Raw genomic sequence first — 12,874 nt, 5'->3', positions numbered from 1 at the left:
CTTTAATATATAGGAATTATACAAACCTGTGGACATCCTTCCATTGGGTGTTAAAATACTGACTTCACACTGAAATGCCACACTATTTCAGGATTCCAAGTGCACAAGAAAATGTTTGGGTTTAGAGCCCAGGATAATCGATTGATTGTATACGCACACACCCGCCCAACAGCACTACAACTATGAATATTAGACTTTAAGCTACAGGGAAGTACAATGTCCAGGCTAATGTCTGAAAAAACCATGGAAACAGAACACAATTTGAATGAGTCCAGTGGAGCAACTACAATTCAAAATCTGATAAAATAAAGCAACACAGACTCGAATGCTCATTTATTTAAGCACATGAAGGGACACAGGATCTCTCCAGTGGTCAGTGCCACAAATGTGCATCAAGTGATCGTCACCACACCCACCACCAACACAATCTTTCCTTTCTCAATATTTATGGACACAGACCAAACACACAAGAGGAACTTATCCAAACTGGCAGGTGGCAAATTCCTTAGAGAAAAAAAATGACCATCTCATGTGCCTGCAACCTTGAAGCCTTTGATTTAAAAAGGTCAATGATTCACAACTAATCACATTTTGTAGGCATCAGTCCATAAACCCTGTGAGAAGGGGACCACCGTCAGGTCCTTTTAATCCTGATAGAGTAAGAACCCTGAAAAAGTGCTGTACTTCCAGGTGCTTCCATAGATGGCACCGCGATGCAGACGGAGCCACATTTGATCTCCTTGGAAAAGAGGCAGGATGGCATGGTTGCTAGCCGTCTCGTGATCTGGGGCACCATCGTTAGCATACGCCGACACAATTACCTCTTCGTTGCGCATGAGATTAATATAAAGTGGTACATTGATTGCGAGCTTCAAAATATTGAAGATGAAGACGTAGGTCCCATTGACAGGGGCGGTGAAGCGGCCAATGTGGGAGTCATACATGTCCCCCAGGTTACTGTGCAGCTGGTCAAACACAATAGGCTGGTCCAGATTGCTTGGTGCAAAGTTGGCTGTGCGTGATGCAGTGAAGGCCACCCGCACCGACTGGGACAGTGGGTAGAAATGCAGAGGAAGCAGGGCAGTGTGCTGGTGGTTATGGGGAGTCAGTGGAACCTCTGAGGTGGAGAAGGCCAGGGACTCCTCATGGCCAGAGTCCACAACTGTGAAGGCTTCTTCTCGATCTGGACTGTTTACTGGGGACAAGTCACTCAAGGTGGCTGAAGAGCAGAGACAAACATGACTTTGTACTGCGGCAGCAAAGTGTTGTAGAAGAGCCTTCTGGTTACATTTCAGGCTTACATTTAGTTTCATACAGCTAAGAGTTTCTGAATCAAAAGCACAAGTTCTAAACCACCATGATAGCAAATACATTAAATCTCCAGAGTCTCCAAAATAGCTCATGGGCTCAGTCCATAAAGTCCATTAGTGAATGGATCGAATATTGGATAGATGACAACTATTTTAAAATTAGCAATACTTGTTATTGACGTGTCAAATCATCACCTAGCTTAGCTGCTTATTGCAGGTCACAGTTCTGTACATTTGAGCCTTACCGCATGAATTATTCCTCCTTGAGCCACGTCGACAACTATTTGGGTAACCAGTGTCCTGAGGAAAGAAGCAGAGGTGCCATAAAAGCATCAGCGAACAAGAACAGCAAGAAAATGTGATCCTAAATGCCAACATTTTATTTGGACTAAGTCCAATCAGAGCCACCATCACTTAAATTGATCCAGAAATCAATTACTAAAAGACAAATCAAGCATTTTAACAGAGCAAAAATCCACTGGCAATGTGCCAGTCCAACTAAAACTGGGAAAAATCTGAAGTTGAGTGTAACAGTTCCCAGCTAATGCAAAAAAACATGACTTACTCTAGTAGCATAGAAGACAGGAAGGGAGTCCACAACTGGGGTCTGAGGGATGTACAATCCTCCTGAGGTAGTAGATTGCGATGTGATGAGTAGAACATTTCAGCAATGTGACCAGATTAGCGTTCCCAGTTAGGATCACATTTATGTTGGAGATTGTGAAGATGGGAGCTGTGCTGCCGAGCGCCCTACCTCTCAAGGACCCCCTTCCGCACGGCTGGCCTGATTGACTCCCGTGTCCCTCAGACTGGCCCAGGGACAGCACAGTCTGTCCATCACTGCTGAATGTACAATCTGAATACCCTGTACGCATGAATTAAGAGGAAGCCCAGCTATTTACATGATGCTCACCTATTTAGGAATACTAAGAGGGGATCTGCCTACCATAATGAGATTCATAACCTGACTGAGCAAATTCTGGTGGAGTTTGTGTGCCAACAGCGTTCTTGGGCTCAGAAGATGCCACAGAATCCCTCTTGTTTCGGTTCTCATTCTGAAGAAGTAAGCCATTTTATTTACCAATTGTAGTGCAGAGGAAACTGGCTAGAAAAAGCTTCATTTCACAGTTTAATGGGTTTAGCCGAGTCAGCTAATCCTGACCGCAGGTTTTTTGAATATTATGCGAGTCTGGACAATCTGCGATATCAAATAGCGCACCATGAAGTGGGTCAAAGCTGCTCTGAGACAGAATACAACCTCCCTCTTTGGAAGAATACAGCAAGATTCAGCAAAGTGCCACTTTACTGTTTTAATTTGTGGCATCGTGGTGGTCAGGAGGAGCTGCCCAACACCAGATGCTTGTGAACCGAGGACGGAAAAGTTGAAACGGCTCAACTTAAGCAGCCCGGTGAGCTCCTCCGAGCTTGCACTGTTAATTTTAAACATGCAACATTTGATAGTCCAAAACAAAATTTTGAAGCGTACATCTTCAAGTGGACATTGCCAATGGAAAGTGACGTAATGCGCCTCGATCCAAGTTCGCTGCTCATTTTAATCTATCCATCACATACCACATTTTCAGGGGGGGGTTAAGCAATGAAATCATCATTTTAATTATTTGCTCCGTTTATATGTTCCAAAAGCCCAAATGGCGATCGTCTAATTACCAAAAGACGGAGAACCTTACAATTCCATGGTCTCCAGAGCAAGACCTCATCCAAGACTTACTCCTTTGGTGTTCTGGAGGTGCACAGATGCCATACTTGGGGAGGCAGGTGCAGCATACACCCGTTCCTGGGGTGGGGGGCAAGAGTCCCTTCTACAGGGGGGATGCTCCTCTAGTGGAGTCACAGGTGTCTGGTAGGATAAAGGTTATTTGAACAGTATGGGGCAAAGTCTAAAATGACAAAGGTTGGGGGGGTGGGTTTAAACCAGAAGGTATTTACCAAAGCACAGCTCTTGTCCTCCAGGCTGACAAAGATGATTTCCTCTTTGTCGTAGAGTGGTGGCGAAGGCGCTTGCTTTCTTTCAACCAACTGCAACTTTTTCTACCAAGACACTGACATTTTCAAAGAGATGGAGAAGTGTTGGATTTGATGTCAAGCAGGAGGCTTCTTACATGGAGGCTCTTCGAAGCGAGTTCCAAGTCACAGGTCTGTCGGCACTGATCCCCGTTTCTGGAATGGATTATGGATTCAAAATCCACAATCCTAGAGGAGAGCGGAGTGGACTGAGTGGGAGAAGAGATTAAAGGGACTTTTCCCAGAGTTCAAAAATGTGATTAAACTGAATTCAAATGTGACAGAGCAGCTTACATGGGCCAATTTGGGAATCGCATCAGAATACGTTTTTGAGTCTGGAAAAAAGATGTCTTGCATATGAAACATTAGCAATCAACTTGCTGTACCAGCATTTTAAAACGCCACAGAAGAACCAACCTCGTTAGCATTTACAAGCCATTATTAATCCAACTAAATCTACTGAACATGTGTTGTGTGTGCCAGTGTTCACTGCGCTGAATCATGTTATGCTTGGCCATTGTTACCAAGAACAGCAGGCGATACAAAAGGTGGCTTCCTCAGCTCCGGGTGGCCTTTAGAGGAAGAGAGCTCACTGTCCAGAAGAGAGTCCTGAAAGAGATGGAGCCTTTTAGGAATTGCACCAGTGAAATGCAAATATCTCAAACTTCACCTGCATAAAACTGAAAGCTCCATGAATATCCGTCATTAGATCCTCAAGCTGTTGCTTCCTCAAGATGGGGTCTTTCGGCAAAGCAGTGGTGGAGTTGAAGACCATGGGTGCAGCCAACTGAAGTGCCTGTCAGGAACACAGCCGCTGTTAAGCAACTGTAACATGGGGGTAGATTTCCAATTCTTCCATGCGCACCAGGTTGGCACGTTGCTCCCTTGTGGCTGCCTGTTTTTGCTGTGGGAGAAAATAAGTGTTGTAAGGAAAAGCGCAATTAAAAATTAATCAGCTTAAAACAGGAGCACATTTCATTAACGTCAAGGTAGAATTTCAAGCCGATTTCAAGTACTTTTGAGTCAAAAATGAAAGTGGCTCACGAAAGCAGCAGATTTCGTGTCTCACAAAATTAAACGACTTGAGACAAACACTTTTAGACACAAGTGTTGAAGTATCAGCTCGTTCTCAGGACTGTCAGGGCTCCTTTAACATGGACCACAGTAATGAAGCTCTGGTCCATGTCTGGTCCTGCTCAAGTGTTCAGGAAGTACAGGTTGCTCTGAACCTTCAGCTCCTGTCGTTTTCCCTCATCTTCCTCTTCACCACGGGCTCTCAAGGGTTCAGGTTGGACCAGCTCACCAGTCAAATTCAGGGATCCTGCTGGCAGTGTGGCCAGGAACCAAGCCCTCAAGTCTACTGCTGGAGGGTGAAACCAGAGTCTGACGCTGCTCTGCAATCGGAAACAAAGCGCTCCACAATCTCCTGACAGACTGTGCTGACCTATGACCTGATGAAACACTGGCTCCAAACTATCACTGACTGGAACCTTCAGAATGGAGCTCCAGCAGCTTGAACTCTTCTCCCTTCTCCAGGCTGAGACCTCAATCTGTCATTTGTCCCGAGGCCCATGACTTAATTGCCGGTCGATGCCAAGGTTGTGACAATTATATCCAGGTCCTGGAGTCTGCTGAAGCGCCGACTTGGGCTGGTGTCCAGTCCTAGTGGATCTTGGTTTCTGGATATTCTGCAGGTTATGCAGAACATCTTCCCTTCCATCCATTCCTCCATGACGCTTCTTGGATTCCACAACCTTTGCAGATGTTGAGCTATTTAGAGTCCAACAGCAGGTCCCCAAATGACATTTACCAGGATTATGTTTCAAGACAAAGTTTGATTAATTAGCTTTAATAATCATGACAACTCAAAGAAGAAAAAAAACAACATTTGAAGCATATGAGTCTGTGGAATGAATTGAAATGGTATGATCTAGTACAATTTGAATTTACAGTGGCAGCAATGGATTATTTTAGTATGCTGATAATTCCTTTAATCAAGTGATTGGATAAAACCGTTCCGAGTTTGTGAAAAAGGGGACCTGTCAAGCAGGTGCAGCTCTGGTAAACAAACGCAACACAAATCACCTCCGTTTGCAGGGGTGACAAAATAATGTCCTTTGATCTTCAAGTTTCAATAAACAATTACTCAAGACAGAGAAAATTCCTCATTCATTTGTAATTCTGGTACTCAAATTAGTCAAGGAATTGTTTCACCCCGGTTTGAATTACCGAATGACTCTTTGGTAGTGGAGCATCTCAATACTGAAGATATTGAGATGCTCCTCTATTAAGGCTGTCATGGGACTAAAACTGACCCAGTTCAGTTTCCCTCCAGACTCACTATAACCCAGATTATGAGTCTTAATATGCTGAACGCGTACTGCGTGCAATACAGTCAGAGGAAAATCACTTGCATGTTTGAAGGGCGCCGGTTGTTTCTTGGAATTGCCTCTAGGAACTAAAGTTGCGGCCCCTCTCCATGTTTTGGATACTGTAGCATTATGCGAGGTGGATCCATTTGAAAGCTTCATATCCCAGCAGTCAGGCGGCTCTTGCTCTGTCGTTTCCAGAACATTCAGCGTCCAGTTCTTAGTGGGAGACACTTTTCTTTCAGTCTGCTGGCATCTGTAAGTAACAGTGGGCCAGGCAGAGGGCTGCTCTGAAACAGAGCTCAAAGACAACTTACCTTCTTGGAAATGTCTTTTGAAGGGGCTGTTAAAAGAATACATCTTTATTTCACCAAAATAAACTCATTTCACTGATTTTATTAAGAGTAAAATTTGTACATGAATGCATCATCTTACTTCTGTGGCAGGTGGAGCTCAACAAATCCAGATACTTGGTAAATGGAGGTGAAAGACAGTTGAAATACTTGAAGTTTAGCAAGCCCATAAGCTCCTCTTTCAGACACTTAACTGAAACAACATGAATTGTTAAAAATCCACATTCACCAAGGAGAGATGTAGAACACAGTCCTTTTGGCTGCAGTGTTAAAAATACATTTTATATAAAAGCCAGCACATCAGTAGCTTATACAAACATTAATTCATGTAATTAGATACAATTAATTAATGTTGCCTTTAGTGGGTGCAAGCTAGTACCCTCCTTGGGCCACTCCCAAGCCTGAATAAATGTAAAGGACCAGGGTCCAGGGGCATCTGGCATGACCTACAAGAGTAATTGATTCCATGACTCAAAACCCAGACAGGCCTAGGCCCTGCCTCAACAATCTCCACCGGTGCCATTGACCTACAGGGTGCTGTGGAAATTGTGCTACTTTGGGGAAAAATGTGTCTGTAGGCACAGAGGAGGAAAGCCATTCTAAAATAGAGGGTGGGGACTAACTGTTGGAATCATCTTGGGTGGAGCCACTGCAGATACCTTCAGGAGGCAGGAAACCCAATGCACTAGTCAATACTGAGCAACAGAACATTGGGAACCAAACAGAGGAGACCAGAAGAAACGTTGCCTGTCCTGAAACATGCAGAGTTGTGGCAACTACATTTGATGGGCCACTTAATGAAGTAATCATAATGAGTAGATGAGGCCAGAAGTGAGCATTTGAGTACAGCAGCAGTAAGGAAGGGGTCTACCAATGCAGATGTGTATTCACTCCCTGAATTATCAGGGCATACTCATGATAAAACCAGGGAGCTCCTCCTGTTGACATGCCATTTCACACAACATTTCAGCTTAATTTGAATTTCACCTTATTAGAATATATTGCGGTAAGGCAGCAATACTTACATGTTGACCCAACCACTGGTTTGTCTTTGCCCTCGAGCAGGTCAGAATAGGCCAGAGCTGCTTCTTCCATCTGCTCCTTTAGACTAAATCATGAAGACAGGGTGTTGGTTTGACAGGCTATGCCAACACTGTAATCCTAACAAATGAGGACTTGACCAGTTGCACTTTAGGAACTAAACCATTTCCATTGTGTGGTTTTAGGATTTCAGAACTTTTTCCATCAAAAGATTCCATCACAATAAAGACTCTCATGTGTCCAATTCATTATATGAACAGCTGAAAGATCAGTTTTTCTTCATGTTACCAATAATCAATGACCACAAATGCTTTAAACAACTTTAAAAGTATCTTCAACCTTTTTTCTAAGGCAGCATATAATTTCAGTGTTTCCAAGACTCCTCTGGTTTAACCTGCGTTCCATAAACATGTGTCTATTAAGGTAGCTGAAAGAAACATGTTCATAGACATTTACCCAGTATTGTTAGCCAACAAGCTAACCAACTTATCCTGTGGGAAACACTGAAAGTTACAAGGTGAATTTTATACAAAAATATTTCAGGCTTGTCAATAGTGACAAACTTTACCACCTAAAAATTCTGACCGTTCCGACACCCCAAACAAGTCATCTCAACCCCAGAGCTGTAAGAAATGAAGGTTGAGAGGTAATCACTGTAAATCAGTAGTACTGGTGACTTGTTAAACCCATCATTACTCTGACCCTGAGGCCCTTTCCGTTCATGCAAGTCCATTTTCCCAGTTTTCAGGGAGCACCTTTAAAACACGACATTAGGGAGGACAGGGATGGGCACAAGGCTGGCCAAGTCCTTTCTGTCCTTGCACACCAAGAGTTAATAAAGTGCACTACTGAAACTTCCCAGTCAGCAATAACCCAAGAGAAGCAGTTGTTTCCATTTTCACCCCCCCATCGTGGTTCTCTGTCCAAACCTATATAGCAAACCGTCAGCAAGTGGACGATATGCATAATCTCCACTTGACAAGAGCTTGCAGGGCCCACCAGCTCATCTGCAGGGCAGGCAAGCACCAACCGCTAGAGTGGCACTCACCTTAGTCTGGGATCCCGCTCAACTCCCAACAAATTGGCCAGTTGATTTAGGTTGTGGAGCTTTTCAGCTGAAAGTTGAGGTGCCTGGTTTTTTCCAGCCAGCAGGTCTCTCTTCACATGCTCCTGCCGCAGACCTTGAAGAAGGTGCTGAACCTGGAGCACGAGGCTTAGATGCTTCCTCTCCAGCTCCACTTTTGCCAGCTGTTCCTTCTTTGCTGCCTTCTTCTGGGCTCTGAGTAACTGCAGCAGAAGGATAAACCGAACCTTTAAACTGTGCAGAAAAACACCAATCATCTCAGAAAGGTGAACCATAATCAAAGAACTTCAGCACACAGACTGGCTCCTCCTCCTGGAACTGCACTGCACTTCCAACCCAACCACTTGTGTTTGTAACTGAAGTTAATCTGATCAATGGTGAAGAGTAAACAAAAATGCTGCAGCCTATATTTCAATCCTACTGCTCATTTCATTTTAACGCATTAGCTTTTAATACAGTTCCCTTATGACCAATGAAAGGCCTCTGGGGGTTTGACCCGAGCACTTTGGTGTTGATACAGTTACGGTTCAACCACAAAAAGCTGCCTCTAGCAGGTGGAAGTGGCCAGAACATTAGAGTACGTATAGACCAGGGGTCGGTAACCCAAAATGTTGAAAGAGCCATTTTGGACCAAAAAAAAATCTGTCTGGAGCCGCAAAAAAAATAAAGCCTTATAAGCCTTATTATAAAGGCAACACATGCTGCAGGTGTCTATATTAGCCTACTTTCAAAATTATCAGTAGGCTACAAATACATAATGAGTATTCATGATTAAATGTTTGTTCCCTGCAGCGCATCCTGGAGAGAATGACGCATCACATGACTACTCTGTTGTACGATGGTCCTTTAAGTTTAACTTACATTGTAATGAGATGTTAAAATTAAATATTTATTAGACACATTTTTACAGCATTGGAAAACTTTAAGAATGTTTGTCATGTTTTTCTTCCTACAGAAATTACATTTAAAAAATATATATATTCACACCATCTTTTTCCATTTTCATATTTTTGAAAAAGCTCCAGGGAGCCACTAGGGTGGAGCCACGGGTTGCCGACCCCTGGTATGGACTCTTAATGCAAGGATGATATGGACACGACAGCGGTGCTTCCATGCCAAGTGTTGCTCATCTTCAATCCAAGGTTGCAGTCATAGATCCACAACCATTTTGTGTTTGATGCGCACACACACGCACCTCAGTCTGGCTCCTTTTGATTAGGGTGGCAAAAGGTTTAGAAACCAGGTGAAAAGCTACTGTCAAAGGCTTACATTCATGGTCAACCCATCAAGGGTTTTGCACAACTCCTGAGCAAACTGGAGATGATGCAGGACCTCCTCATACTTCTCCACCGCCACCTGGAAAAATCAAAAAGACATTTATGAGACGAGAACAAGCACAGACAAGGAACATTTTCACGAGTTCCATGGCATTACAAGGCCGTACCATCTGATCGGGGTTCAGGGTCTCGCCCCTCCTTAGCCTGTTCTTGTAGCCTTCTAGTTTCAGCTGTGGGAGGACAACTAGTGACTGGCTGCAGCTCTGCTTCTACAACCATATGTCTTCATCTCCTTACCTTTTTCTTCTCTAGGTTTCTGACTTTGTGCTTGAGACAGATGAGCCCATTTTCGATATAGGCGTCATAGCCGTGATAGATGGTGGAGGTTTCCAGATGGAGGGGCTGGATAATCGTTTCAGAGGAGCCCACCTTTGGGCTGTCCACCAGCACTAATCCATTCTCCATGGTTTCATATGATCCCTCAGAAAGAGGGCTAACGTCCAGATTAGTGGAAGGAAACAGTTGTACCATTTTGATCTCCTTGCTGGAAAAATGACTGTTTAAGAAAAATTTTAAAAGGAAAACAAAACAAAGGTAGACAGAGCAGCTGTAACCCATGTTGATATCCATTGTATGCAACTATAAATGCATGTATGCCTTTAGAGTGATTTGGCAGTCCTTTAAGATTTTGTTTGTGTTTGTTAATTTCTGAAGAAGTGATTCAAGTAAAGAGCTGTTCTCTCAGCATGAGGAGAGTTCTGCTTCTCAGACCCACAGAAACATGGAGGAACCAAACAATACACAAAGCCAACAAATCCTGATTTTAAGAATGCGATGATGAAACCACAGCATCCATGCTGGCTGTTGAAATCCCATTCTGTACTGGTCCAGCTCTTACCGTGGCGCTGGTAGATTACCTGCTGTAACGTCCTCTGGGAGTCCTCTTCAGAGAGCCGCCACGTCCGCTGTCAGGCCACGATCTTACCGTCCGAAGGGAAAGGCCGGGCCCCGCTCCCGCCATTATATATGCTGGCGCTCTTTAAGGGGCCAATCCCGACCAAACCTGGCACCTGGTGCCGCCCCTCCCTGATACCTGTGCTTGATTTTCTTTTTCACAGTCAAGAAACGTCCAGCGCCCAGTTGACGGACTGAAATGTTTGCCACTTTGAGGACAATCTGGGAAAAGGTGATGGTAAAGGAATCGGACTTTTGTCCCGTGGACCTTCCAAGACACCTTGTCCAGGACTCTTTAGTCATTTGAAATGGCGCCACGGACACTTGGTCACTTTTGACCTGGAAAAGCCTCAAATGAGCCGCTTTTCATATTTCAGTGCGCGAATAGTCTGTGCAGTACGGTAGGATCGCTGAGCTCACTCCTATAACTGAAGATATATTAAAATCTTTTGGGCAATGGACCAAAAGTTGCTGATGTAATCTGTATAGAGTAGATCACTACCACAAATACTGTGAAGGACTTTTACTGTGGATTTTTTGAGGAATCCTCTCTTGACTTAAAAAAAAAAAGCTTCTGCTTTATTTCAAGAGAGATTAAGAAAATGTTATTTACCCTGAGTTCCAGACCAAACTGATGTAGGTATAATCAGTACATGGTACGCTACCACCACCAATGCTAACCCTCAGTATATAGCATGAGTGTGAGTCTTCTGCTTAATATAAAGTTGAATAAAAATCTTTTTTTTTCATAAACTCCAGCCCAAACTGCTGGTCTAATCGATACGTAGTAACCTAGGACTACATAGGACTTTTACTCTGTAGTTGTTCAGTTTTCTGCTTTTAAAGTACCTTCCCAGCCAACGTGCACACGTTTGCTCCTGCCCAGCTGGATCCTCAGGCCAGCTCTGGCTCATATAGTGTTGCTAAGCTGCGTTCAGCAGCAAATGTTTAGGCACAAGCAGTTCCATATTAAACACCAAAGAAAAATCCCCCATGAACCACACAGAGCAGCACATTAACGCTGACTCCAACATGATAGACTGCAAGAAAAATGAAGCCTCTAAATTTAAACACTTCACGTTTCCTCATCAAGAACAGAGTGAAACCTAGGATCAACTGGAATCAATGAAAACGTTGTGAGGCAGCATATAAATAAGAGTGCAAGAATAGACGAGATGAAGTAGTGCAAGAAAGGCAAGGTCCCACATGACAAGGAAATGACAACCTGTGTGTGTGTGTGTGTGTGTGTGTGTGTGTGTGTGTGTGTGTGAGGTGGCAGCTTTCAAGTTCAACGGTGTATTTATAGATAAAGTCAGAGTGGACAGGGGACTCCATCTCTGAGAGCAGAGCCTGGAACCTCTAATGGCATGGAAATACTTGCACAGTAACACAAGAAATATAGCTTCGGTTGTAAGCGGCAACAAGGTGTGTTGTACTTCCACTTTAGATAGCATGTTTTGCCAAGTTTCCATAAATGGCAAATATGGGAATGTCTGATCCATCACAAATGATGAGACAGAAGATTACTGTGCAACTTTTAACCTCTCAATACTTTTGATGATTGTACAATATTCAGGGCAGTGGAAAATACACTTCTGGCCATCATTCTGTCTTCTAATCACATTGTGTCCTATTTTAATCAGCCATATCTTCAATAATCAGGGACTTCTCCACAGTAATGCAGAATTTTTCAAGTATAAAAGTAATTATTGTGACAATAATGTGCAATGTTTGGGATATAAACCCTGAAACCCTGAATAAAGAAACCTCAAACCTTGAAACTAACATTTCTTTTGCATATCAACTTAATTATCTATTTTCTTTTAATTATTTATTTTGTCAAGTTTATGTTTTTTACTTTGTAAATATATAATCTCAATATTCTTTGATGTGTTTTGTCTTACTCATTGTTTTGATAAAAGAAACTATCTAAACTATCTGAAAAACTCTGTGGAGACACAAACCCCCGAGAACAGTGGTCGGCAACCAAAATTGTTTTAATATAATTTCTGAAGGAGGAAAAACGTGACAAACATTCTTAAAGTTTTCCAATACTGTATAAATGTGTATAATAGTGTATTTTTGTGTGTGTTTCTGTGCCTCTCCTCTCCTTCTCCTTCTCCTCCCCTCCTCTTCCCCCTCCTTCTCCTCTCCTCTCTCTTTACCCAGCAGGTCATCAGCAGGAGGTTCCCCCTACATGAGCCTGGTCCTGCTCAAGGTTTCTTCCTGTTAAAGGGGAGTTTTTCCTTGCCACTGTTGCTTGTCTGGGGTTAGGCCCTGGGTTTCTGGAAAGCGCCTTGAAACAATTTTGATTGTATAAGACGCTATATAAATAAAGATTGATTTGATTTGATTTATAATAAATATTTAATTTTAACATCTCATTATAATGGAAGTTAAACTTAAAGCGCCATCGTACAGCAGAGTGGCCACGTAGTGCGTCATTCTCTCCAGGATGCGCTGC

The 12,874-nt window shown here is 43.2% G+C and overlaps 1 protein-coding gene across 5 annotated transcripts; it reads right to left on the bottom strand.

The window, feature by feature from the left end:
• Positions 1–320: 320 nt before the first annotated feature.
• Positions 321–10,955, bottom strand: caprin2 (caprin family member 2). Of its 5 annotated transcripts, none has more exons than XM_057021827.1 (21): positions 10,374–10,955; positions 9,754–10,012; positions 9,624–9,686; positions 9,449–9,535; positions 8,144–8,382; positions 7,080–7,162; positions 6,137–6,247; positions 6,019–6,044; positions 5,747–5,920; positions 4,198–4,236; positions 4,003–4,128; positions 3,857–3,941; positions 3,627–3,682; positions 3,431–3,541; positions 3,258–3,359; positions 3,040–3,168; positions 2,275–2,365; positions 2,065–2,175; positions 1,876–1,937; positions 1,556–1,610; positions 321–1,219 (listed from the first exon to the last, which is right to left on the bottom strand). In XM_057021827.1, exons 1-21 carry the CDS (start codon positions 10,475–10,477, stop codon positions 645–647), a joined length of 2,688 nt encoding a protein of 895 aa, XP_056877807.1. In that variant the 5' UTR covers positions 10,478–10,955; the 3' UTR covers positions 321–644. The 5 variants fall into 5 exon arrangements, with proteins under 5 accessions (XP_056877807.1, XP_056877805.1, XP_056877804.1 ...); XM_057021825.1 differs by having other exon boundaries at positions 2,257–2,365; positions 9,754–10,000; XM_057021824.1 differs by having other exon boundaries at positions 2,257–2,365; positions 10,374–10,954.
• Positions 10,956–12,874: the final 1,919 nt, after the last annotated feature.

This window comes from Takifugu flavidus, chromosome 22 (genome assembly GCF_003711565.1).
Source record: "Takifugu flavidus isolate HTHZ2018 chromosome 22, ASM371156v2, whole genome shotgun sequence".
Taxonomy (NCBI): Eukaryota; Metazoa; Chordata; class Actinopteri; order Tetraodontiformes; family Tetraodontidae; genus Takifugu; species Takifugu flavidus.
This window is presented reverse-complemented; position numbering and strand designations above follow the sequence as displayed.